At 36.3% G+C, this 26654-nt stretch overlaps 1 protein-coding gene across 3 annotated transcripts in view; it reads left to right on the top strand.

Moving 5' to 3' along the window:
* The first annotated feature begins 3197 nt into the window (after positions 1-3197).
* The window catches only part of ARAP2 (ArfGAP with RhoGAP domain, ankyrin repeat and PH domain 2), a 137122-nt gene continuing 113665 nt past the window's right edge, over positions 3198-26654 (top strand). For all 3 annotated transcript variants that reach the window (XR_008449626.1, XR_008449627.1, XM_009566588.2), the window contains exons 1-7: positions 3198-3335; positions 9846-10884; positions 15335-15405; positions 16315-16394; positions 21093-21175; positions 21993-22349; positions 25786-25855. Coding sequence is in view for 1 of the 3 variants with exons in the window: in XM_009566588.2 (XP_009564883.2) it covers positions 10019-10884; positions 15335-15405; positions 16315-16394; positions 21093-21175; positions 21993-22349; positions 25786-25855 (1527 nt within the window). In the remaining 2 variants the exon portion in view is untranslated. The remainder of the gene's footprint in view (positions 3336-9845; positions 10885-15334; positions 15406-16314; positions 16395-21092; positions 21176-21992; positions 22350-25785; positions 25856-26654) is intronic.

Raw genomic sequence — 26654 nt, 5'->3', positions numbered from 1 at the left:
CATTTTTTCATGATAGAAACATAGAAACTCAGGGAAGAGGAAATTATCAATTAACAAAATATATGCCATCTTCAAGCCTATCAGCAGAGTTTTCAAAACACAAAAATATTAACAAGCCATAGAACAGTACTGTGCCTTATGTCATATCTGAATTACATCAGAATTGGCCAGATGCAATTTCCTTTTAGATTTTTGTAATTTCTTTTTTTTTTACCATAGTTGTAGAAAGCTGCCATTCAATGCTCTGAAAGAGAACTATATGCTGTAGATAAAACAGAGACTTGAGAGCCTTAAAAATCTGATATATTGTGCCACTTCATTTGTAAAATAAATAAACATAAACCAGCACATAGATTTGTTTGATATTAATAACATCATTTAGTCATACACAAAAAGACAAGAAAATCTATCAAAACCCCTAAAGCAAAACATGATTAAAAAGGAACTTGTTTGTAGTGCAATTTTTCTGGACATAATGCAGAAAGCAATACGTAAACACAGCAGAGTAGGTGTTTCAGACATTGAACAGTCATTTATCCCATTCCTTGCCCCTCTTTCCCATCCCCAAAAAAATCAGACCCAAACCCCCAAATTCTCAGATCTTGTGATCGTGTGGTCAAGAAAAGTATAATGCTGACTGAGACACTGTCAAATCACATGGGTCTACTGGAAGAGAAACAAAAGTTGACTTCATAGAAGGATTTGCAAATTTCGTGACAGAGAAGAGCCCAAGAGTATTAAATCAATGTCCACATCCTAATACTTGCAGGAAAAAGAAATTTAGTACAGAATAAACTGCATGGCAAGGTGTGCCTTACAAAGGGGGCAGGTCTTTTGTTGTTTACAAGTCCTAAATCTTTCAAATATTTTAAGTTACTGTGGTTAAAATTCCTTTTCTAAGTCGGTATTCATTGGCATTCTCAGTGTTTTGCAAGGAAGCTAGCTTGGCTGGAAATCTTAGGCAAATCTGTGATCAGATGACGCTGTGAGTCATTAGGTTGCAATCCAGTAAGGCTATGACCAAAAAGGGTGTTAGTATACTTACCTGAATCACTTCTGTGCACTAACTTAGTTTGGAAACTTATGGGTCCCTTTGCAAATGACCAGTGATGACATGAGCCAGACTCAGGAAAGGCATTTATAAAAAGTCAAGCAAGAACATACTGAATTTCTTTAGAGTTTCTAAAAATGCAAACCCAAAAGTTTGCACTGGAGTGGGACTTCCTTCTTGCATAATCCAAGTTTATGAGGTAAAATTAACTGCATTTTTTTGGTACACTGGTATTTAGGTATCTAATAATTAGGACTTGCAGCAGGATTTTCAGAAGCGCTTTGGCAAGGGTGATAATTGGTTCTGTGATGCTGAACTTCAAGCTTCTAATTGTTTTGACTGGGAGTTGGACAGTGAAAAAGTTGTTTACATTCAGAAATGCAGTCTTGAAACCTCATTTTACTACCATGGCACCAAGGGTTTTTAACAGCCTTACTATTAGTAAGACTATTTAGTAAAGCTGTATTTAGCATGCAGCAAGCAGTCTTTGAAGCAGGGAAAAGAACCCAGGTTTACTTGTTCCTAAATGAGCACTTTAATTACTGGCCTTTTTTTCCTCAGTAAATCTTTGCTTCTTTTCTGCTTCAACAGAGTGTCAGACCTCAGACTTCAGCTACAACAGGGTGAGCCTTCTCCCACATCCTTGGATTTAATTAGGAAAAAAGATCAGAACTGATACATCAAGAGTAAAATGCACACTGGTGGAGTAGGTGAAAGTACTTTTTCAGTTGGTTGCAGCCTAGTGACAGTAATTCACAGATGAGTTCCTGAAACTCAGTTGGGAAGAAAAACTCAGGGGAAGTTGCACATGTTACTGAAAGCCTATTTATTTATTTATTTTTAGGGCAAGCACTGGCTTTATTTGTTTATAAGCAAACACTAACTCATTTTATTTATTTATTTATTTGTTTGTTTGTTTTAGGTTTTAGGAGCTCACCTCTTGAGTTCACTGTTCTGTATTGCAGAATTCCCTTGTTTAGCTAGCAAGAAAAGAGCATCCTTCTGGGATTTTTTGTATATTTACTTATTTCCTATATATAAATACCAGAATTCTACAGAAATATAAAGCGTCTTTATCCATTCATTAACTATTACTACACCTGGGTCTGGGCAATCCCTGTTTTCAGTACACAATGGGAGGTGATGTGATTGAGAGCAGCCCTGCAGAGAAGGACTTCTAGGTGCTGGTTGATAAGAAGCTTGACATGAGCTGGCAATGTGTGCTCGCAGCCCAGAAGGCCAACTGTATCCTGGGCTGCATGAAAAGAAGCGTGGCCAGCAGATCGAGGGAGGTGATTCTGCCCCTCTATTCCTCTCTCGTGAGACCTCATCTGGAGGATTGTGTCCAGTTCTGGAATCCTCATTTTAAAAAGGATATGGAACTGTTGGAACGGGTCCAGAGGAGGGCTACAAAAATGATCAGAGGGCTGGAACACCTTGCCTATGGGAACAGGCTGAGAGAGTCAGAGTTGTTCAGCCTGGAGAAGAGAAGGCTCAGAGGAGATTGTATAGCGGCTTTCCAGTACCTGAAGGGGGCTACAAGAAAGCTGGGGAGGGACCATTCATAAAGGCTTGTGGTCATAGGACTAGGGGGAATGGGTATAAACTGGAGAGGGGCAGATTTAGAGTAGACATAAGGAAGAATTTCTTCACCATGAGAGTGGTGAGGCACTGGCACAGGTTGCCCAGGGAAGGCAACGTGGATGCCCCATCCCTGGAGGTGTTCCAGGCTGGGTTGGACGGGGCCTTGGGCAGCCTGATCTAGCGGGAGGTGTCCCTGCCCATGGCAGGGGGGTTGGAACTGGATGATCTTTATGGTCCCTTCCAACCAACCCAAACTATTCTACGATTCTATACTTAAATTGTGAGATTTGGTCTTTAAATTTCCATTAACTTGCACTGTTTTTCCATTAATTTGCCAGCGAAGCCATGCGCTGAGGCAGCAAGCGCTTGCCGGAGCCGAAGCCCGCGGCTGCAAGCCAAGCTCCTTTCTTGATTCCAGCAGAAATATGCTGCCGGTCCAGCACGCCCGGGAGCGGAGCGGGGCGGAGGGCACTCCCCGCCCGCGCCCAGGTGCGGTCCCTCCTGCGGGAGCGAGGGGGGCGCGGCTCAGCCGGGGAGTAGCGCGGGGGCGGGGAGGCAGGAAGGAAGGAAGGAAAGAAAGAGAAACAGCCAGCGAGCGAGGAACTAGAGAGAAAAAAAGAGCGCTGAAGGCATCTAAAGTCCTGCTCTCCTCCCTGCTGCCCTTTTCTTCGCCCCTCTCCCCGGCTGCGCTTCGCTAGAGGTAAGCGGGGTGTGCAGGGCGCTGCGGGCTGGGAGCCGCTCCGTGCGCGCTGCGGGATGCCGCAGGACCATGGCGGGGGGTGGGGGGGTGGAACTAGGTATTCTTTAAGGTCTCTTCCAACCCCAACTATGCTATGAGTCTATGATTCTATGACCCGGTCTCGCCGGAGAGCGAAGTTGCCGGCCAGTGCAGGGGCGAGGCTGAGCGGTTTGGTACTGAGCATGTCTCAGATGAGCCTCAGATACCAAAGCTGGAATCTGACAAGAAATAGCTCGTAGGCAGGTAGAAAATAGGGCGTGAGTTTCTCCCCCCCCCCCCCCCCCCCCCCCCCCCCCCCCCCCCCCCCCCCCCCCCCCAATTTTCTTTTCTTTTATTATTTTAACGGGCTATATGTAAATGTCATACTACAAAACAGCGCTGCATCATCCTGTGTTGACTCTCTGAGTTGCTTTCGTGAAGTTATGCACAAACAGGTTTCTCAATGCCCACCAGTATATTTCTGGAAATTTTATCAGAAAAACTCGTGAAGTTCACTTTGAGAAAGATAAAGAGCCACTAGGATGTCCTAGTTAGAAAAGACAAAGTGAATGATGCAGCATTCAAGTGTTGCCACAGCAACTTGCTGAAAGTGTACTAAGCCAATTCCACCTTTCCTTTGCTCATTCACAGCACGCAGTGCCTCACAACTCAAACTGACTGCAAGTTGTTCCACTGGAGTTCCTTGCAGTGTGAGGGTTGACTCCGAGGTAGCGAAGGGGGCTGAACTTTTCTCTGAAATAAAAGAACAAACCAAAGAAACATTTTGACTGAGGGCGTGCTTAAAGGTGTTTCCTAATTACCCACTACCTTGAACTACACACAGTAACTTTCTCACTATTTGGAAGGGGAACTGTTCTGTCAGAATTGTAGCAATTGGTTATCTTGCTCTGAGTTGACCCAAATGTTAATTATTACATAACCACTTCAAAAAGGTCATTTGAGAGGTTTGGGTAGAGGTTTTCTTTGAGCATGCAGTCAGTATGCTGATTGCATTATGCAGATTTTTGGAAAGATCTTTAATGATCTACAAAGTCTTCTAGGCCCGTTTATCTTGTCAATTTGTATGCAGTCAAGTACAATGGAAAGATTAAATTCACTAGTGGCAGATTTCATTCTGCTCCACGGCAAGTCCTGTGGTAGTGTTTTTTTGGTTTGTTTGTTTGTTTGGTTTTTTTTACCCGTCTTATTTGGATCTTAGTCTAGTGTGTGGTTTAACAGAAGCTGGGAGCAAGCCCGAACTTGCTTGTATTTATTGAACTGGTTGCTTAAAGTCTGATTATCTTGCCAGGCATTATTCTCAAGGTTTGACACTTTCTTCAGGCTAATATCTGTAGTTATCTTAAAAAGAGGGAAAAAAGAATCTTACTTGAATGTTTCTGTATTCAGCGATAGCCCCATCGATGTAAACTCGCCTGCCTATCTTGCAATCAGTGTTTTCCTGAAGGCTTTTCAACTTGAAAATCAAAGAATGGAAGAGTCATAGAATCAACTGGTATGGCTTTTCAGAATGTTAGATGTAGGTGCTTATCCTCAATGCAAGGAAAGATCCTGAAAGCTATGTATGTTTTTTTCCGCGCCAGTGTTGTGATTTTGTTGGTGCTGTTTTGCTGTCACTTTTACTAAAATATAAAAAAGTGTTACATCACTCTGAGTTGTTGATTTCTCCTTGTCTAAGCCCTTTCCTTAAGATGGGAAAAGAAAAGATATGAAAATCAGTTTGAAAAGAAGTATGAGAAATATCATCTGTGGAAGAAAGTTGGATCACCCTATATAAGGCTTGGGATGTTCAACACAAATTGCAGTTCATCCCCTGCCAGGATATATTTTCTAGAAAGAAAAGCCTAGATGGTTTCCCTGGTGTGTTACTTTTCCCACATAGCTATTTACATGTTTCACTCTTTTTTCCTATAAAAGCGAATAGTCAAGTGTCTTCCACAAAGCTTGATTTTTTTTTTTTTTTAATAACTGCTATAACCCATTTTTAATAACCATGTTGAATGATGACTTTTGTCTTGGTTGCTCTGTATTGGAGGATATGGTAGTACAGCAAGAAACAGTTTTATTTAAGCAAGACCAAATTCCCCTCAAATTTCTTTTTTTTTTGTTATTTATTTCTATCAAATACTGAAAAAACCTATTTTGTCTTGGTGCTGAGAGAAAGTTTTGTTTTGCAGTGTGTATGCAAACACATGCACTAATGTTGAAGACTAGCGTTTACATAAACTTGTAGTACTACAAATATGGATTGTGAAGGTATGCAATGTGTATACATCATCTCTACTACACATATAATGGTGTATGAACATTATTTAGCGTTTGTTACGACTTATTCCACAATTAACTGTGGAAGAGATTAAATTATTTTTTAATTGCTATTAATTACATCAAAATACATTATTATTTTGCATAACATGGTCCTTGAGTTCTGCTTTTCTGTATACTTTTTGAGCTTAGCCTTTACTAAGGATAAAACGTTAGAAACAATTCAGTATTTGTCTTCAAGCCTGCGATACAAACATTCATCAATGTCTGTAGATTTGTTTAGCTGTTAGTTACTTGAATCTTCCTCTAAGCAGTCAAACCAAAACAGTTGTCAGTATAACTCTTTACTCAGACCCACAAATTGTGTGACTCCAAATTTATTGGTATCTAACCAGCTGTATAGCTAGGCCAGATCTATAGAATATAAATTTTGATGGATGCATTCACAGCTTCTGCTATAGAGTACTACAGAAACAAAAGATGGCTTGGGCTTCAGCTTCTAACAGTGCTGGCATTTTGTGGTCAAAATGTCTTCTCAGAGGGCACTTTCTTCCTTTCTCAGTCTGCTACATGTTTCATTTATAAAATGCACTGCAAAAAGTAATGATTCTTGGAAATTTGGAAACAAAGTTTGTTCTGTGCTAAGTAATCCTGTGCATTGTTATGTGGTTTATACAGAGACAGGTTAGGATCCAAATAACTGATAATACATGGCTATTTGGGTTCCTGAAGTAATACTGGAGGTATTGTGAAATAAAGTGTGTGCAAAGCATGTAGAAAAAACAGTAGTTAGAAACCAAAAAGAGTGTGTGTGGGTTCAAATATGCAGTTTTCTGTAAAAATACATAATTATAAATAAAAAAGGTACTTTCCAAAGTGTCTTTTTTTTTTTTTTTAATTACTGCTGATGGTGGAGGAATTGAGAGAATGATACTGCCTGAAACTGAACACCTCAGGGGGAAAAAAATATCCAAGCACCGCTCTGAAACCCAGAACTGCCAGGGAACGTTGAAATGGCAGAGATAACCAATTGCAACTCCAACTTTAAAACACTCAAACTGATATGCTGACATTGCAGGAGTTTTATATACTTGAACGTGTGGGTTTTTTTTTTTTTTTGGTTTGGTTTGTTTTTTTTTTTTTCCTGTAATGGATACATGAAAGACTATTCTCTGGCACAAACAGTGCCTGCCTGATACTTCTTGCCTACTCTAGTAGTTTCTGTACTGATTTTTTCTCATTCTGTACTTGCAATATGTATGCAGCTTCTTTGCATTCCTATTTGTATTTTTCAGTGTTAAGAGAGGGGTGGAGGCCATACTGTTGAATTTTATCTTAGATGTCTAGAGGCTTAACTGAAAAGCTTGAGAAAATGCTTATGTCTGAAATTTTTAAAGGAACGATGAGTGTTTAGATAACTACGCAGGCTAGGAAAGGACAAACTTAAACCTAGATGCCTACTGTTAATCAGTTTCGCTCAAGCCAAGACTTTTTGAATTTAAATGACTTGGGAATCTTTTAATGAGAGTTAACTCCTTAGCAAACTTAATCTCTCTTGAGAGGTTGATTTCTGATAGGCCTGTAGAGTTCCCTCTCTAAAAGGTTTTAGTTGTTTGAATTTCATAATTCATTTCACAGGTTTGTGGACAAATAAGATAAAAACATTGCCCCCAAAATGAAGTTAAATAGATTAGCAAGAATCCAAAGACTTATTTATACAGTGGAACATTTATAGCAAGTGGGCTGTGTTGATTTTTACATCTTCCAGAAAAATGCTGGTTTGTTCATCTTTTTTTTTTTTCACTCTTATTATGTCACATATACATATAGTGTGACTATGAAGAGGTTTGGTTTTTCCCTGTTTTTGATTACTATGTTTTGGAGTAATAGGATATTTACAAATTTTGTGAGAAAAGGCTTCTAGTGATTATGTTAGTTATATTTCATAATCATAATAAAATACAGTCACCAATAGTAGTGATAACAGTTGTGGTCCATTGAGTACATGTTTTAAAATGTATATTTATTTGTATGTAGCTTTGGGGAATGTGGAGGGGTATAAAGTTTTTTTTTTACTGCTTTTCTGAATAACAACTTGGTTATTCAAAAGACATGGGGAAAATTCTGTAGGAATAGGTATTATCCTTTATTGGAGAAATTGCTAGAATACAAAAGTAGGCATTTTTTTTAATGCTTCCATTTTAGATCATAACCAGTACGTTTTTGTTGGGAAATAAGATATCAATACCCACTACCATGAATATATTCTGAGCATATGATCTCTTTACTTTCTGATTGCTCTTACGTTGTTCAGCTGAAGCTGTTCTTTCTTTTCAAGGCTGCTTAAGGCTAGTACCTGCATGCCAGGACAGTTGCTACAGTCAGCAGGTTTCCTAAGGCCAAATTACTCTTCATACAGGAAGAGGGAGGTGAAAAAACCTGTTGACTGTGGCTGATCTTAAACCTTCTTTAAAGAGCTGTGATTTCAGGCTGTCTGAAATGCCTCCAGAATGGTAGCTTTGGGTTTTGTAAATCATGAATTTAGATATGGCCCTGAAAAAAAGAACTCAAATAGGTGAAATCTGTAGAGTGCAAGAGTTGACTTGGAAAACACTGAGGAAGATATGTCACTGTCACTTGAGATACTGAATGTCCCTAGTGTGGAGGTGTCAAAATTTAGCCCTGGCCTGACTTGATTGGCAGCTAAATGTGAGTGGTTATGATCCAAATTCCTCTGACTGCCAGGGAAAGGGAAATGAGAGAAAGAGACCACTGGGTTGAAAACTCAAACAGCTTTAATGAAATAAATAATAATAACAATGAAGAAAATACTATAAGTAAGAAAATAATGAAAAAATATAAAAAAATCTATGAAATTGAACACCCTTGTCCTCCCATGCCCTGATGACTACACCACCAACTGATGCTGCAGAGCAGGCATGGGAAAAAGGTCCCAGGCTGGACTCAGCGACAGGAGGTACGTGGACTCAGGAGCTGGATTCGGGAATGCATGGATATGAGGTCAGGGGCAAAAAGACAGATGAGGTCTTCACTGGATGCCAGCGATAATCCCTTTGCTTTATACTGAGTATGACATCTATGGAAGAGAATACTCTGTTGATCAGTTTTGAGTCACCTGTCCTGCAGGTGTGACCCTTCTCCGCCCCTTTTCACTTATGGCAATCCACCAACTGGAGGATGGCCTTGGTTTCTATAGGAACAAGTATAAGCAACGGGCTTTCTGCTTACCAATGCCTCATGTAATCACTTCTAGAGAGAACCACTGTCTGAAAAACATGTGGTTAACTTTCAGAAGATGAAGTTACTTAGATGAGACTTAGCTGAAAAGTTAGAAAACTGGTTCTGCTTTAGTTCAAACCAGAAAAGGAGGCCAGAACTTGTGTATGGGGTTATGCCTCTGCTACTGTTTGTGGCCAAGGGAAGACTGCTTCCTAACAGAATTGAAGGGCTAGTAGTTACCCATTTCTTGTTTTCCCTCCTGACAGTTCTTTGAAGAGCCTGATCTGTTCTTACTATTTTTGATGACTTCTGTAGCTTTCTGACTGTAGTTATTTAAACAATTAAGTCATTTTTCCCCACTCCCATGCTCAGAAGTGATGCTGCCTTTGAAAAATATTTTACTGGTGATGGTATTTGTTCAGTCAGATTCTCAGTTGAATAGTCTTTGATCCCACAGTTCACATAGAATGCTCTAGCCGGTCATTTTTCCTTTTTACCAGTGAAAGTGTGTTTCTGTGCTACGAAGAGTTTAAGGCTCAGAAGATAATGGAATAGAAGCCCTATGGTGTAATTAATTGGTGCTAGCATGGGAATAGGAAAGCTTTGGGTTCCAGCTGTGATCTTAAATCACTTTTTCTCCCCCTTGTATCAGATTACTGTGTAGTACGAGTCTGCGTGTATAGATAAGTGGTTAATCTCTTAACTGTTCATCTCAATGTTAACTTCTAGGGTTAGATGATTTGAGACTGTATTACTTAGGCTGAGCTAAAACTTTGATTTCTCTATTCTCTTTATACAGGTCAAGATAAAAGGGTGGAGAGATTGTGCTGTTTACCTTCCTTGACATTTTCATATATAAGCATTTTAAAAATATTACTGTACAAGTGACAGGGAGCCTTCCAGAGTTTTATTCAAGATTATTGTGTATTTTGGTGGAATGTTTTTTAATGCCCTTTTTCTTTTCCATAGGTTTGCAGTAAAAAAAAAAAAAATCAGTTTGAACTGAAGAAAGTTGAAGAAACTTGATATTCTCCACTAGCTGACTGACACCAAATTTAGAGAGCTTTGTTGCTAATGAATATGCATGCATCCTGACTATATTTCTACATGACTGGGGCAATATTCGGAATGAAGCTGCTATCATGTCATCCACAAGCGATGGCATGGCTATTGAAGAATTCTTGGTCAACATTAACTTGGGGCAATATCTTCCTAAATTTAAAGAATATGGCTATAACATTGTGACAGATTGTGTGGGAATAAATAACAGTGTGCTTCAGCAAATGGGAGTGTTGCCTACAGGGCACCGCAGAAGGATTCTTAAGCAATTAGATGCCACTCTTTCAAAAATGCAAAGAACTACCCCTTTTTGTGAAAATCTAAAACTCAAAGACTTGAAAAGTTTAAAGGAGAAGGAATATTCATCCTCGAATCAGGAGTCTCCAATAAGCAATTCAAATGTAGATAGGTCTGGCTTGATACCTGCAACGTTGTCAGAAGCACTTCTTAGTAAAGCTTGCATTGATAAAGAAAGGTTTGAACTGGCAGAGCAAAACTTACCGGAGGCAAGTGATGAGAACTTTACAAATACGGACTTTTCTAGTTTATACCAGAATTCAGACAGCATACGAAAAGCTATCAGCCTCAGTGGAAGTATGAAGATGCATACTCGGCCGGATACATCACTGGGAGAAGCTGCTGCATACCAAGCTGATGAGTACTTGGCTGGCTGTTCGGCATTTCGTGATCCTCCTTCAATTGCTCATTCATGTGAGGCAGAATACAATGAAAATGAACATCTGATGTTTGCAGATGAGAATGATTTATCTGGTAGTGAGCCACATTCTCCATACTTTAAGTTTAAAGGAGAAATGATAGAAAATGAGTTATATGATTCTTATATGCAAAAAAGTATGAAAGTATTTTCAAGAGGAAGCCAGCCTTTTATATTAAGGCATCGACCTGTATCAGAAATTCCCAAATCAAGTAAAGTGCAAGCTTCATCAAGGTAACTGTTGTTTCCTTCTAATGAAGAATTGCTATAGTTGTGGAAATTATGGTTTGAGGCTCTTTACAGTTTTTATTTATCTCATTTTTTTGTGGATTTTTTTAAAAAATGTGGTGTAAATACACTAGTTCTGGTATGAATGATGCCAGATTAACAGGAGAATTAAATGTCAACGCAAGTTAAAAGCACAAGTGATATTTTAAAGGGAAATTTTAGAACAATGTTTCTTTATAACATCCCGAGTCATCTTTGCGTCTACTTATTTTCAAAGAAATGAATCTTTATCGCTTTCTATATAAGCCTTGCTAAAACCAACTACGTCAAGCGTTTTTTAAAAATTTGTGTTCTTCTAAGATAGGGAAAAATGGAAATGCACAAGTGTTACAAAACCAAGACTGGAAAGTAACAGAACAAATCTTATGAGGGGTGGCTGAGGGAACTGGGGTTGTTTGGTCTGGAGAAGAGGAGGCTGAGGACAGAGCTTATTGCTCTCTACAACTACCTTAAAGGAGGTTGTAGAGAGTGGGTATTGATCTCCCAAGTGATAGGTGATAGGACAAGTGGAAGTGGCTTTAAGCTGTGTCAGGGGAAGTTTAGATTGGACATTAGGAAAAATTTCTTCACAGAAAGGGTTATCAAGCACTGGAACAGGCTGCCCAGGGTGGTGCTTGAGTCACCATCCCTGTTCGTCTTTAAAAGACAGATAGAATAAGTGCTTAGGGATATGATTTAGTAGCGGACAGGTGCATTTGGAGTTGATGATCTCAAAGGTTGTTTCCAACCTTATGATTCTATGAAAAATCTGTTGAATCTATTTCAAACAAAAGCATTGCTAGTAATATTGATTAGCTCCAGTGTTTCTGACAAAATTCTGACCCATCACAGGGAAATGGTGACAAATTGGTGATTTCAATAGGGCTGAAAGTTCATCCTTAAGTATAGCAATCTTTTTTTTATGATGAGACAACACTTATTATGAAGCACAAATGTTCAGCTGGTATCTTACTAACTTTTTCAAGAGGTACTGTTCTTGGAAAATACAGCCTTATTGGTTTTATGTAAGTAATGTATAAGAAAGATCTAGGAAGTGTTACACACCTGCACATATTAATGTGGTGTTATCTTATAAGTGGGGCAAAATTTAGAAAATCCTTCTGGTCTGTTTTTTGCATTGCGTGGTGTAGCCACCCTGTAAACAAAGCAGGATGTATCTGATATGATTTCACACATGGGTATAATGAGACAATTACCTAGGAATCTTAAGTCTTAGACTTAAATCATGTACAATTCACAGTTAAATATAAATTTATTTTTTTAAATATGTAAATATAATTTTATTTTTTTTTCCTAATTAGCGTTGGATATTTTGTGGAGGGGGAAATAACATTATACTGTGGCTCTAAAGCAAGGACTGTCTTCAAGATGGCTTTTAGATTAATTTCTAAACTGATTGTCATTTTATTGCTAACTTGGAGACTAAATGCAATCGGTTTGTAATATTAGGTATTGGCTTTTTTTGGTGTTCTCTTAATAACAAAACTTTAGCTTTTAATGATAATTGTAGTATAAAAATATTTTTGAGGCATTCCAGCAGGAACAAAGAAGTGGAAATAAATAAATAAATAATAATAAAAAAAGTATAGATGTGGGATGTTTTCAGAATTTATGGAATTTTTGTAAGGATAGATCAGTGCAGCATGGATGAAGATAGTATTCATAAGAGTCGAGTGAAGTTTGTTATGGTATACTGTATAGGAGAGTTTTTGAATTTGTTTCAAAATATTCCTGTGCTCTGTGTGTGGGTTTTTCTTCCTTCAAAATGGTTGAGTTCATAATTTGAATCTATAAATTAGTGAGTAAGCATTTAATTGTTTGAATAAGCGTCTGTTGTTGTAGCTCATCTTGCAAAAATGTAATGGAATGTAGAGGAGAAGGTCTGGTGTTTGAACTTAACTCCAGACCTAGCCTAATAAAAGTAATATTGTTTGAATGTTAAAAATAATAGGCACTGAATGTGCAGATCACAATATTACAGGCTGTGTAAATGAAGAGTATTTCCCCACAGATTAATCTGTGATATTTTGGGTTCTGTTAACTATAAGCTTTTACTTGCCATGCTCTGTCATAAACAGAAGAAAACTTAATGCAAAGGCTTATGCAGAGTTTTGTTAGTGTAGCCATATCCAAATCACTAGCTTGCACTTTTTTCAGTTGGTGGGTTTTTTTTTTTACTTTTTTTTTTTTTTCTCAAAACCACTAGCTATGCCTGGAAGGGACACGTCTTGAGAATGTTTTGTGTTTATCTTGTCTTTTTCATCTGCATATCTCAGCAGTTAGAAACACCATTAGTGAGTTTATACATGCCCTAAATGCAGGGTTTTCTCAGCATTTTAAGTTCTCTTTAGATTATTGAAAGAAGTCAATATGAAATGTTTTAATGCAGTTGTTTAATTGAGCAGATGAAGAGGCAAAGATTCTGTGTGTCTTAAAAATGCTTTAGCTTCTAAATCACCAAAAAATTGTGCTTATTGAAACTTAAGTGTAAGCATCTTTCAGTGAGGAGCAGTTTACATTAACTTTTGTGGAGCAATTATCCCTACTTCATGTAATAAAGCTATTACTGCTGAGCTGAAATACTACTCTCATCCTAAAAGATAGCAATAACTTGCTACTAAAAGGGTATGCTTAACATCTTTTGAGAAACAATCAGCCAGTAGAGAGAATATGCTATTTTTGCCTTCCCACCACTGAAGTCAATCATCCAAATCCCAGTCTATTAGTGATTGATATGTGACTGGATCACTAACTTTGTCACTCACTTTTTGATTTATAAGTGCCAGTTTATTTTTTTAATCTTTATGCTCCAGTTACAACAATATGAAAATCCTGAAGGACAAGTAGCAGTCTGTCTGAGGAAGATCGAGGCTAAACCAGAAGTTCAAAACAGAACTTAAACTTCACAGAAACATTCTTGATAACCTTCCTGATTAATTTTTTTTCTTTTTCTTTTTTTTTTTTTTTTTTTTTAAAGCCAAAGAATGAATAGAGAACCTTAAAATGGTAGCTTGCAGCATCTTTAATCTCAGGAAAGATTGTGTCTGTTTTGGAGAATTGCACAGACGAACATTCTCAACTGACTTTTATTGCTAGGTACTGGATTCATCCTTATTACATTGTGTGAAGGCCTTTTCATAGAGGCAGAGAAATTCTGCTGAAATCTTCTGGGAAACTCAACATTGCCTTCTGGTTATGAATGGATATTAGTCATTAAATTTTTATGCAAGGAAGTGGTTTTCTCATAATCTCCTGTGCTTTCTGGCACAAAAAGTTCATATAGTGGTTCTACTTGCCCCTTAGTAGTGCTGTGACCATGTCACTTTTATTACTAATAATGTGCTTACCTTTCTTGCAATTATATCTGCTTCCCTGTGCCCCACTTGTGCTCCTGGCTGTTGCCAGTAAGAAAACATGTTGTCAGCTGGTAAGGCACCAGCATTTTAGCATAAAATAGCATTTTAGAAGATGGAAATATTTTGTTTTTCTTCCTTTTTTAAGGATAGTTGGCATCACTGAAGTACTGAGGGGTGGAGAATTAAAAAACCAAAAATTATAAAGTAGTGACAATTACACAGTGTTCTTGTGCAGATTTTAGGTTTTTTTTTTTGTTGATCGGTATTGAAGTGATGTGTAATTATGCTAGAAATTTTTCAGCTACACTTCTTATAAAATTATGACTTCTGTGTTGATACAGAATTAGCAAATATCACTCTAAAGGTGTTTAAAAGCACTGGAAGTGTTTAGGGGATTGCACGTCATCTTATAAAATTGAAATAATCTACATCTAAAAAATCTTTAGTGGAGTCATCACCTTTTCTGAGACCCTTCAGTCTGTATTTTGAGTGAGCAGTCTTAGATTTTTAATACGGTTCCCCAGTCATGTTGTGGAAGAGAACAAAGGATTAAATTCAATCCATTCAAACTTTTATGGTCTCTCTTGATGCTTCTGGTCTAAGTGATTTCTTCCATACAGACAAGAGTGAAAAATTGAGGCTTTTGTAAGGGAAAATGATGAAAGCAATGCAATGGATGGTGCTAACCATTGACGTGCCTTTAGCAGATGATTAAAGGGAATGAGTGTAGAGATAGTTTTAGAGGCTTTGGATGCTTTGGAGCTGGCATTTAGCAAGTCAGTCTTTGGCGAAACATCTACGGTTGCATCATTCAGAGCAGCTATATATTCAAATTAAAAAATTAAGCAGGTGAGCCTTAGTCCTCCCTGGCAATGGCTCAAGCCAAGCCACACCGCTCAAGTTGTAGAAGGCAAGGGCAGGGACTGGGAGAACGAAGAACCTCTCACTAGAAGAGAAGATCGTATGTGATAAATAATTAATAAAATAATTTTAATGGCATAAGAGGTTTTTGCTTCATTTTGTGCTTTGTTTTGTTCAAGTTCCCTTCAGAAAAGAAGAAACGTGGATCTTGTAAATATTTCTTGCACTGGGAGGCAGATTTCACAAAATGGTGAGTTAAGCACGTTGATATTTACATCTTGAATACTCAGGAAAAAGAAATAGACCAGAATTTGTCTAAAAGGAGTATTGACATGCTTATTTTAAGAATACTTGGCATCTGGAAGGTCTGGAAAAAGTGATGTATGTAGTAGCAGAACATTTAACCACTTCTGCATTTTTACTTAAGTTTTGTTTATGAACTAATAAAATGAAAATAATAAAATCCAGTCTTTAAACTTTATTTATTTGAATATACGTTTTTAGACTACAATATTTTGAGTTGCCAAGATAGATCTAGATTTTTTTAAGCAGGGTTAGCTTTTTCCTGAAAAATATAAGGACCACATTCCTGACTAATGCTGCTTAATTTGTTAGTCAGTGCTTATAGCTCCAGGAAATAACAGGAAATTAATTGTAGTGAAGAGTTTACTGGAAGTGTTTGGAAGTTTGTGCAGTCATTTATAAACAAAAGTTCTTTCATCCTCTAGAGGTATGTCTTGTTTGAAGTTATGCATATTAATTTCAAGCAACTACTTGATCACAAAACTAAGATTGTGCACAAATCACTTCTTGTAGGCTGTTTTTTTTGGGGTTTTTTTGTGAAGTCAGTATAAAGGACACCTTGGAGCTATTGCTCTTAAGAGTGTGCAATGAAAGCATTTTTTTTTTAAGTTTATTCACGGTAGGAAAGAAAAACATGCATGCAATTATTATCCAAATTATATAGTAATAGTAGTAGTGTCTGAGGTCGAAAAAAGTGTCTGAAGCTCAGTTAGAAAGGGAAAATTGTTTCTTGTTCTTCTTTTTCTCAGAAGGACAGAGAAATCACAAACAGAAAGAAAATTGTCCCTTATTGATTTTATTAGTGCTTTAGTAGACTTTTGCACACTATGACTCTGTATTTATTTTTTACTTTAAGAAACTTCCACAGAAGAAAAGCCACCCATCATCTCTCCATATGGGGAAACCTTTATTTGTGACAACCCTAAAGATGCTAAAGTAAGTTGAGAAGTCTGCAAATAAATGGTCTATCTTCACTTGAATTTTCATGTTATATATTTTGTATTGCCCTTAATTCTTTCTTCCTTTGCTTTTTTCAGTTCTCAAGGTGTTTTCTGTCTTTTTACGTACGTACAAAAGGTTTATAGTGTAACAGTGTAAATATTTGTGGACTAGTGACTTTTCTTAATCAGGGGCTTTACTTTGTGCTCTTCGGTAGTTACAGGGAGCTGTGGCGTTTGTTGTTTGGGTTTTGTTGTTTTGGGGTTTATATTTGTAGGACAGATAACTGACTTTCCCCTCCTCTTTCTTTTTATGCTCAGAGCTGCTATATCAAATGCAAAACAGTCAGTTACAGGCAGCTGCAGAGTACCTTGATGCTTTCCTTTTATCTTCTTAGCTAAAGTGGTATATTTTAATACTTTGTGCCTGGGGTTAAGTGGTGGATAACCATTAGAATTGACTAATAAAAGGAAGTGACTTTCTTCTGATAATTGCATATGAAGACTGGGCATCTCTACACAAGCATCCCCTAAACTTGCTGTATACCCAGAAGTCACTTTTGTTGTAGGTTTCTCTGAAAAGAATGTTTTTGTTTGGGACAGTAATTGATGGTGTGAATATCATAGATGGTATGTGGACAGACTTCTGACTCCTGTGGATAGTGGGGGGAGGTAAATTAGTTTAGCAAAGCATCTGCCAAATGCCATGGATCCCAGCTCATGCTTCTGTCTCAGAAGGATACAGTCCAGAAATTGTTGATTCTGTGTTTGCTTGTACTTGTCCCAGCTGATCTCAGTACACTGAGTTAGATAAAACAGCAGATTGCTCTTAGTTTCTGTCTTGGTCTTCACACTAATGTTTCATTTTTTAAAGTATTATAAATTATTGTCTAAAATCAAAGATACTCAAATGGATGCCTAGATTTTTTTTTTTTCCCAATTCTAATTTTTTAAGAATTGGTAAGTGAAAATAAATGATTCAGATTTCATCCTCTAATGGGAGTGGTTTTAAAAGCATAAAAAAGATCTCTATTTTTGGTGTGTACTTCCTTTTCTTTAGAAACATGGTGTACTTTTTATTTTGTTGCTGTTGGCTTTTGAAGGAGGTACATGTAAACATGTCTTGCCTCTCCTTCTAGTTCTTAACTGTACACAAAAGTAACTTTTGAGCTTTTGTTTTCTTTCCTATTGCACAATGTGATGTCTGAGCCAGTTATTGTTGCCTGTACCAATGTCTTTAAAAAAATCAAAATTTAACTTCTTTGCAATTACTTCAATGGCATAAGCAGGCTTTCTAGAAAAGGTTCCCTAGCCTTCTTATTGCTTCTTAGCATTGTTCTGTATATTTCATTGAAATGGTTTTTAAAAAGCATACCAGGAAAGGTTGTCTCAACCTTTCTTATCTTACAAAGGCAGCAAATACAAAAATATCATGCTGTCAAACTGTATTAACTAATGAAATAAAATTACTATTTCTGCTGGTTGTAGAATCATGATTAATGTAGTTTATTATAACATGCTTTCCTTGATCCATAGATTAGGATTTTAATTATAACTTTCATGTAACTGAGCAGGTTTTTGAATTATATTTATCACACGTCTGTTAGAAACTTCATAGTTAATTTTGGTTCCATTAGAGTTTTATTGCAGACAAAAGCCATAAAGAAGAACCATGTATCAAAGGTCCTAAGATATGTGTTCACTTCCAGATTTTTTTCAGTAGGAATCAAGTATCCTAGAAACAAGAAAGTTTAGATAACACTGTGAAATAGCTGAGATTTTTGGTCTCATAACTGCTGCTTCATTTTTAAATGAGAATGTCATGTGAGAATATAATTTGTCTATATACAAGAAAACCGTAGCAAATTGTTATATTGACTGGCTGAAGTTTGTTCCAAGGACTTTTAGTTGACCGTTGCCTTTCTATCAGTTTCATTGTTGTAAAGTAGAAAGAAGCTTCTTTAGGCTTTTTTATGAAAGGGAGTGTCTGTAGAAAATAGGTAGTGAGTCACTATAGACTTGAAGTCAGTGAGCATGAGAGAACAGGCATTAAGGTTATAAAGAAAATATGCCTCTGACTTAGGTCAGGAAGAAAGACGGCTAGAAGCAGAAACCTCTAAAGCAAAGCCTGAAGAAGCAACGATTCTTTTATATTGATTAAAAATAATAAAATATCCAAGTGTTTTAGAGCTGATTTATTGTTGTGCCTAACTGGGGATGAAGTATATTAGAATTCCTTCAAGAGAAAACCTGAACTCTAGTGAGTTCAGGTCTGTAAAGTGAAGTATTGGCTTTAGTTCTTGCTGTAGACTGTCAGACTAAATTAAAACATGCATACTGAGTTCAGTAAACTATGTGAGCTCTGAAGCACTGTAATACTGTGGAATGCTCAACAAACCACAGATGTTACAACTTTAAAATAGAACCTGTGATACTTTGAAAGGAAGAATTTATCTTTATGGACCTGTTATAAAACTGTATTGCCAAACCAAGAATTGACCTGAAAGCGACTGTGCGTCATTAGCTTTAATAGAAGACCAAGGCAATACCTCTTAAGGAAAGATGCCTGTCCTGAATGGCATTTAGTCTTTGTTTAATATAGCCTCAGTCCTGGTACTTGTCATTCAGTCCATGTTTTAGGCATTCAACGTTTCCCGATTTGCCTTTGCAATCAAGACTACCAGATAGAAAAAGCTAAAACCAAAACCGCATCTGAATTAACTTCTGATCAAAAGTAGAGGATTTTTATACAAGGCTTCAAGTATGCGTTTCTGTCTCTCTGGGATCCAGAAGCCAGATTTATTCCTTAAGGGTAGGTGCTTCCTATGCATATGGACGATACTTATTTAGGGATGGCTCCTGTGTAATATATTAGCTGTCTCTTACTAAAGAGTTCTTTTATAAAGGTGTCTGCAGGAGAAAATGCTGCTGCTAACTACCTTTGTATAATACTTAAGAGATTTGTAGGAGGTGAGAGATGGGAGTTGTCTCGTTTTGAGTCTGAGCATCTTGCAGACTAATTCTGTAAAGAACACATTGGAAAGGCTTGGAATTTAACTGTGGTGAAATACGTGTTCTTTGAGCAAATAGATACTACCTGTCCTCCACACCCCTGTCTTCATTTTTGGGCTTCTGCATTTTAAAATCTACTAGCCATAGAAGTGTATTTCTTGATTATTGCTTGGAAGTTCTCAGGCTCTCTGAATTCACTTGCCCTAATGTTGAAGGTTGTGGAGTGTGCACAAGCAGGACATAAAACTTGACCTTGCTTATAAGAGGGAGAAAGAGGTACTACCAATAGCCTCAGTGGGTATGGTTTGCAGTTGCATCCTGATAAGCAAATGAAGATAAAAGATACTGACCATTTTTACTCTGAATATGCTTGCTGGGTGATGATATCAGCTTCTTGAGTATTTCACAGAAATGGGTCACTGCCATTTCCCTTCCTTTTGTGAGATTCCAGTCAATCCAAGCATTTGATAAACAGTGGACAAGTTGCTTTTGAGTTTTCTCCTTGGTTTGTTTGCAGAGTGTATGGGTGTTTTGTTTTTAATTTGGTGCTTCAAGATAGTTCATAATATGGTGTGTGGGTGGTGCTTGTTGTTTGTCTTTTAGTGTTTCTTTATATAACGGATCTGCCTGGCAGAGGAAGGCAGAGCGATTCACCTAGGTTTTATCTTAGCAGCAGCCTGCTGTGGTTTCCACAATTTTTGCTGGAACGTACACATACTTAGCTTTGGGCTATGTGCTTTTTAAGCTTGCTTTTTCATGTTGCCAAGGTGCAGCCCTCAAGTACAAGTTGAGGTAGTGGTGCTCAGAAAACAAATGGCAACTGTTGTGAAAGCTTATCCACTTTTTTCTGCCACTCTTCAGGCTTTGTGACTTACACCATCAAGCTTTAAATGAGTAAATTAAAATGGCCTCCATCAAAAAGCACAAAGATGTTCATTTTACGTTTTGTTTTTTTAAAGGAAGACAGAAAAGTATTGAGAAGCTTAGTAATGGAATATGATTGTCAGATCACGTTTAGGAAGTGTAAAAACGTAATGTTCTTGAACAGTATTAACCTTGACATTTTGTACACTGCAAGCAGTTTGTGATAAAAGTTTCTAAACAAAAATTAACACTTACCATTTAGGAAGATGGTCTTGGCAAGAAAATGTGAGATATAGTTGATATGGCTGAGTTCAATCTTACTATAGGTGTTGGAATTTGCTGTTGTTTTCTCTCTACTGTACTCTGAAGGCTGTACATTTAATTCAGAGAAGTAGTATTGATAGGAAAGTGAGGCTAGCAAATCATAAAATGGTACGCTTAACCTGCATTGCAACACGTGGCTCTTAACCTTAGAAAATTTCAGGGTAAAAATAGTATTCAGTTGTGATTCAATGAAAAATCACAGCACTAATATTTCTACACACTGAATTTCTTTATCTAATTTGCTTGTACCAGGTGTTTTTGGAATATCCTCAAACAGTTTTATACTGAGTAGTAGTATTTAAAATGGAAATATTGAAAATAACATTTCTTGAAATACTTTAAAAAACATTATCTTTCAAATGCACATTTGAAAATGTGGTGAAGAATAGCTTTGCTGGTTATGGTTTTTTTTTTCTGTGTGATTTATGTACACATGAATTTACAAATCACTTACTATTCCAATGCAAATGTTGGTTATTATATGTTTCTTTTCTAGGAACTTCATGGAAATGAATTCCCAGCTTGTGAAAGCAGATCAGATCTAGGAATGAGTGAAGAGTGTTCTTACAAGAATCTATGGTATTAAATAAGAGTTACAGAGACATTCAAAATATAAAGAGGAAGGAGTTATTTACTGATATCACAAGTAGATCTCTACCTCTGATAACATATCATGGACTATATTTATTTTTTATTGTTGCTATTTGAGTCTTTACACCATGCTATAGGAGGCAGAGTTTATGGCTCTGTGGCTGTCCTGAGACACTCTACCCAGGTTTCAGAATATTTGTGGATTTGGAAAGTTTATCTCTTTTCCCTAGTCAGAATGAGAATGAGATGAGCTTTGTTTTTGTATGTCTCCTACTCACTGTGTCCAGGTACTCTCGTACTGTGCCTTCTCATTAGAAAAAAAAACCCCAAAGCAAACCCTAAACAGAACGCTAAAACCAATTCTCTGCTCCTGTCATGAGGCAGTGGGCTGTGGTGTGATGAAACGGGTACTAATGTGCTCCTTAAGTCTGCAGTCTATACCTGGCTTTGGCTTGAGGTTGGGAGAGGGAAGAAAGAGGTAATACTGCAAGGTCTCCAAAGTATCAAAATGAGTGGAGATATTTTTTCTGAGGAAGGAGAATTTGTTTTAAATATCTGCCCAAGCTTCTAAAGGAACCAGCAAGTCTTACCTTGCTACCAGTCCTGTTGAATGAAGAAAGTAGTATTCAATATGGTCATTGTTATAAGAAACGTTGTGTTTAGTACATCTGTTGTTTTTGCGATGGTTAAACAAATTATAAACATATTTATAATATGTCTTACCAATATTTGTTCTAAGTAATAATTTTATGTAGTTTTGTATTGTAGCAATGCAGTAAGAGTAAAATGCACTTTTTCTATGTAGTTTCTTTAATAATCAGGAAGAGAAGACAAAGGAATTGGCAAAAAATGAATCCCTGTCTCATGAAAAGAAATCATTAGAACCAGAAGAATCTGAAAGTGAATCTGTGTATTCTGTTGTGGAGCAATGTTCTTTGCCTTTAAAGAAAAAGAAAGACAAAGCCAAAACACAGTCAGCATCTTGTAGTAAGATAGAAAGTGGAAACTCAGATCACTTGGTCAGCGAACAAATGCATTGTCAGCAATTTGATGGAAATGAAACTTCGACTGGAAATGAATCAATAACACCATATGCTTGTTTTTATGGACAATCAGTAAAGAAGGTTAAAGCGGGATGGCTGGATAAATTATCGCCTCAAGGGTATGATATTTGCAGTTTTTACTGTATAATTGTGAACCCTTATGTTTGCATGAGAAATGCCAGGTTTGAATTTGGTCACCACTTTCATATTTATGATGGGAAAGGAATCTGGTTATGTTACAAGAGCATAGGGCTCTTCTGAATTCTTAGTTTGTAATAACGTTACGTATTCTAAAGTTTATGTAGGAGGTGTACTTGGGAAAAGTATTTTTATTAAAAATGTTGATCAGTGCTCATGAACTGTAACAGAAAAATACAGAACTAATTTTTAGCAATATTTTAACCTGTACATTTTTGCTGATTTTCTGTGGACCACAAAGAAAGTGAAAATAAACTCTGATGTGGAAATTCTACTTTACCAATTTGGCCAAAGAGGTATAAAGTAATAGTTACTGTGACTGGAGATCCACTTGATTTCACAATTGTGCATATAAGTTGAGGTTTTAGCTTAGAAGTGCATCTAGGGTGAATTGTCTCCTTGTTTCATTTATTGATGTGCGTAAAGTTTGGTGAGAGGAGAATCTTAACCCAGGTCTTGCTTTAAGATTTCAAATAATGAACAGGAGAGGGGAACACAATAGAAAGAGAATAGACTCTTTGCCACATTTGTAGTTAAATTGAATAGAAGTAAGAGGTTTTTTATGTTCTTTTTAAATTCCATCTCTTCTTAGATTGTTTTACACTAAAGAACCCTCTATTATCACATCTTTCCTTCATAATTACTTACAAACTCTGATGAAATTCTTCTAACCTCCTCCTTAATAAAATTAATAGACTATTCCTTGTTTAAATTGTAGTTTCCAGTTCCCCAGATGGTCTTATGACTTTCTTCTGAATTCTTTATTGTATTGAAAGTGGCACAATTTTACTTTTTAAGTCTATTTCTGATCTTTGCCAGTACTTAGCATCTAGATATTAAAGCTGTTATCCTCGTTAGTGCTGTAATACATCTATTTTACTGTACTTCTGTTCAAGCTGTAGTAGTTCTACATTCTTTGTTGTTAGGAGTGTATGTTTAGCTACACTGAAAGATGACATTAAACTGATTAGCCTTTTCTTTCATCATTTGAGGCTATAATAATCATTGCTACTCATTAACAATTATATTTTTTTTTTTAGTTTAGTGACAAAATTAGTGAATTAAATTGCTTGAGAATACAGTCTGGTTTTAGCTCACTGGAAGGAGCTTTATTGTATAGCCATTTCCATTTTCTCTGTTGTTCCTTTTTAAAACGTCTGATTTAACATGATTAAGTTTTTTTGATTTCTTTGATTTAGGGTCATAGAATCGTTTAGGTAGGAGAAGACCTTTAAGATCATCAAGTCCAACTATTAATTTTATTTGTGTTGATACTGTGATACATTTTTTCAAGCTGAGTAGCAAGAAGGAATAAACCTGATTACCTGATTTAGTAAACATATTTTATCATTATGGAATTTCATTCTGCTCAAATTTTTTAGCAAGGAAAAAATGTTTCAAAAGTTTCCTTTGCATTTATGTATTGTCATTGATTCTTTAGCTGGGGTAAACAAAGAGTGGTTATCTACAGAGTCAAAAGACTTTTTCCAGTATAATATGCATTTCCACATTTTTTTTTTTCAGAATTGTTAGTGTTATGACTTCTCAGAGAGGTGCAATTAGCTTTGATTTCAACTTTATTTCTCTTACAAGACTTCTAATTTTTAAACAACACTTTTGGCAGTTAGCTAATAGAGTGATAAAAAGTGTAGTTTTTGATTTCGGTTGACTCATCTAGTGCGGTGTGAACGAATAGAGTTGTGAACAAAGCGTGAAGGCTTTAGATAAAGTACTGTGTGAGAATATATTACTTGAAAAAGATAATGAGTTAACCACAAAATTATTACTGGTTAGGACCAAGTAGAACCGTTGCAGAGTCATTAGCCTTGAGCCAGTGATATTCCTTGGCTAAATTTCAAGGACTTTTTCTTAAAGCATGATTTAAATGAATGCTACATTTTTATCATTCGCTTTCTTAGAATGCCATTTCTCAAATATCTGAAGACTTCAAGAATCCAACCAATTTAGAAAAAAAGCCCCGTGATTTTCATCCCTTAAAACACTGTTGTATTTTATTTCAGTCCCTGCCAACTGAATGTTTCTTTGTGTTTCTCCCCTTCCCCACCTCCCTCTTTCTTTTTATAGAGCTCCCATTTACTCCTTGTACTTTGTGTCTCCTCAGGGGAGTGAATATATTCTGTTTTCTTAAATTGCTACAGATTGTGCATTTAAAGTATATCCTCTCTTTTTGTAAATCATAATGCCTTTCAGTTTACTTACATTATGTGTGGTATTTAGATTTACTTTATCTTCCCTGCATCATCTTGAAGTTTATTGATATTTTAATGGAAAATAGATTTTACATTGGCCTTTCCAGGTTATGAAAAACGATGATTTATTGTAGTCATATAGTTCAAGTTAATTAAGCCAGCACTGCTATTTGATTAAAGATATTTTGATAAAATAGCACAGGCAACTAATCCTAAAGCAGAGCAGTCATTTAGCAGGAAAGGAAATAACATTGGGAAAAGAGATGTTAGAGTGGGGTCTTGTTCTTGCTTAATTAACTTGTTTAATAGATTTTAGAATTGAAACTTTTATAGATTATAACTAATAGGCCGTCAGCATTTTTAATGAGCATAACAGTCTACTTCAGGTTCATTTAAAAATAATTTTTTAGGAGGTCCTTATGGAGCATGAGTTAACAGCAAACTGAAATAATCAAATAAGCATCTCATTAATGATGTCCATTTGATAACACAGCTTGAAAATGAAGTTTGTATTTTACTTCTTGAGTGTTTGATGTGACCGCTATTTATTCATTGACTAGCGAAGAGAGTGTTCAGATGTTAATGGCTGAGGATAACATAGCCTGGTAAACAGACATTCCTCCTTGATAAGCATGGCAATGAGATGGTCATTTTAGGTTACTCAGCTTTCCTTTTTGGAAAGTATCTTACAAAGCTTGTAGCACTTAAATATTTACTCTATGTTCAGAATATTCCTTTGCCTTAAAAAATAGTTCTGTTCTTGTTAGTTTCAAGAAAAATTGCATTATTAACAGTTCTTTTAGTTCTGTTACTTTAGAAGTGATATAGAGGACATGGTGAGGAAATAAAAAAGAAACTATTGGTTAAAGACGGAGACAGTGATTTACAAAAGAAGAGTCTTGTAATACTGGACCTTTTTGTGTATTTTTTAATTTCTTTTTTATTTATATTATATTTGATATGAACATTCGCCTTTTGAAAAAATATGATAGGGTTAAGATTTATTTTAATTTTCAAAATTGCTTAGATCAAAACACAGGAAGCTAAACATTGATTGAGCTTTCTATAGTTTGTTGCTTGTGATGTTCTTAAAATCTTGTGTTAACTTGTGTTTATATTATTAAGTGTATTAATTTATGATTCACAGCAAACGTATGTTTCAGAAGCGCTGGGTTAAATTTGATGGAGACAGCATTTCTTATTACAATAATGAAAAGGTAAGCGACAGATTTTGATCATGTTTGGGACAAAATGCATCTGTAATACAGAAATAATTACAAATTTATATCAATCTTATATTAATTTTAAATTGCAGTGTACTAGGATGAGAATTTATTAAATATTTCATGGTGTCCTTGAGATCTTCACATATTGAACATCCTCTTGTTTTCTAGAAGGGTTTGTATTCCTGACATTTTCAAGTAGATATCATCTACTTACTTTATTGAACCTTGTACTTTATTGAAAGTGACACTGCTGTATTCTGCAAAACAGAACAGGATTATGCAAAACACGTTTAAGAGATCCAGTGTTATTTTAATGGTGGTCACAGAATGCCTTGTCACTGGGTCCCAGTGTACTGGAGATTCTGAGAGAGAAATGAAATTTCTTGTGGAACACATGTTTAAAACCAAAACCCACAAACACATATTTACTCTAATTAAAAATATCTCTTTCCTGTTGTTCTTCTAGGAATAATGACACATCTTTGGACTAGGTTATATTTGAATTGATCTCTTTAAAACCAGCATAGTATTGGTGATGTCAGTGGCTGTTCTTTGTTTCTGTACTTAAGGATTGAAACATTTGCAGACTAATGAGTTGCTTTCGTTAAAATAACTCATTTCTAGTGTGTGATACAAAAATAGATTTGTAAATACTGTTGGTTTGTGGGTTTTTTTGAGACATATCTTTAAATATGCCCTTTCTTGGGGGGAGAGGAATATTTTTTTTCTTTTTAATTTTACACTTTATAAACTACTGCAACACTACAAAAATAATTTTCGTTCATGCTGT

Source organism: Cuculus canorus, chromosome 4 (genome assembly GCF_017976375.1).
Source record: "Cuculus canorus isolate bCucCan1 chromosome 4, bCucCan1.pri, whole genome shotgun sequence".
Classification (NCBI taxonomy): domain Eukaryota; kingdom Metazoa; phylum Chordata; class Aves; order Cuculiformes; family Cuculidae; genus Cuculus; species Cuculus canorus.
The sequence above is the reverse complement of the archived record's forward strand: the minus strand, read 5'-3'. Positions and strand labels throughout refer to the sequence as shown.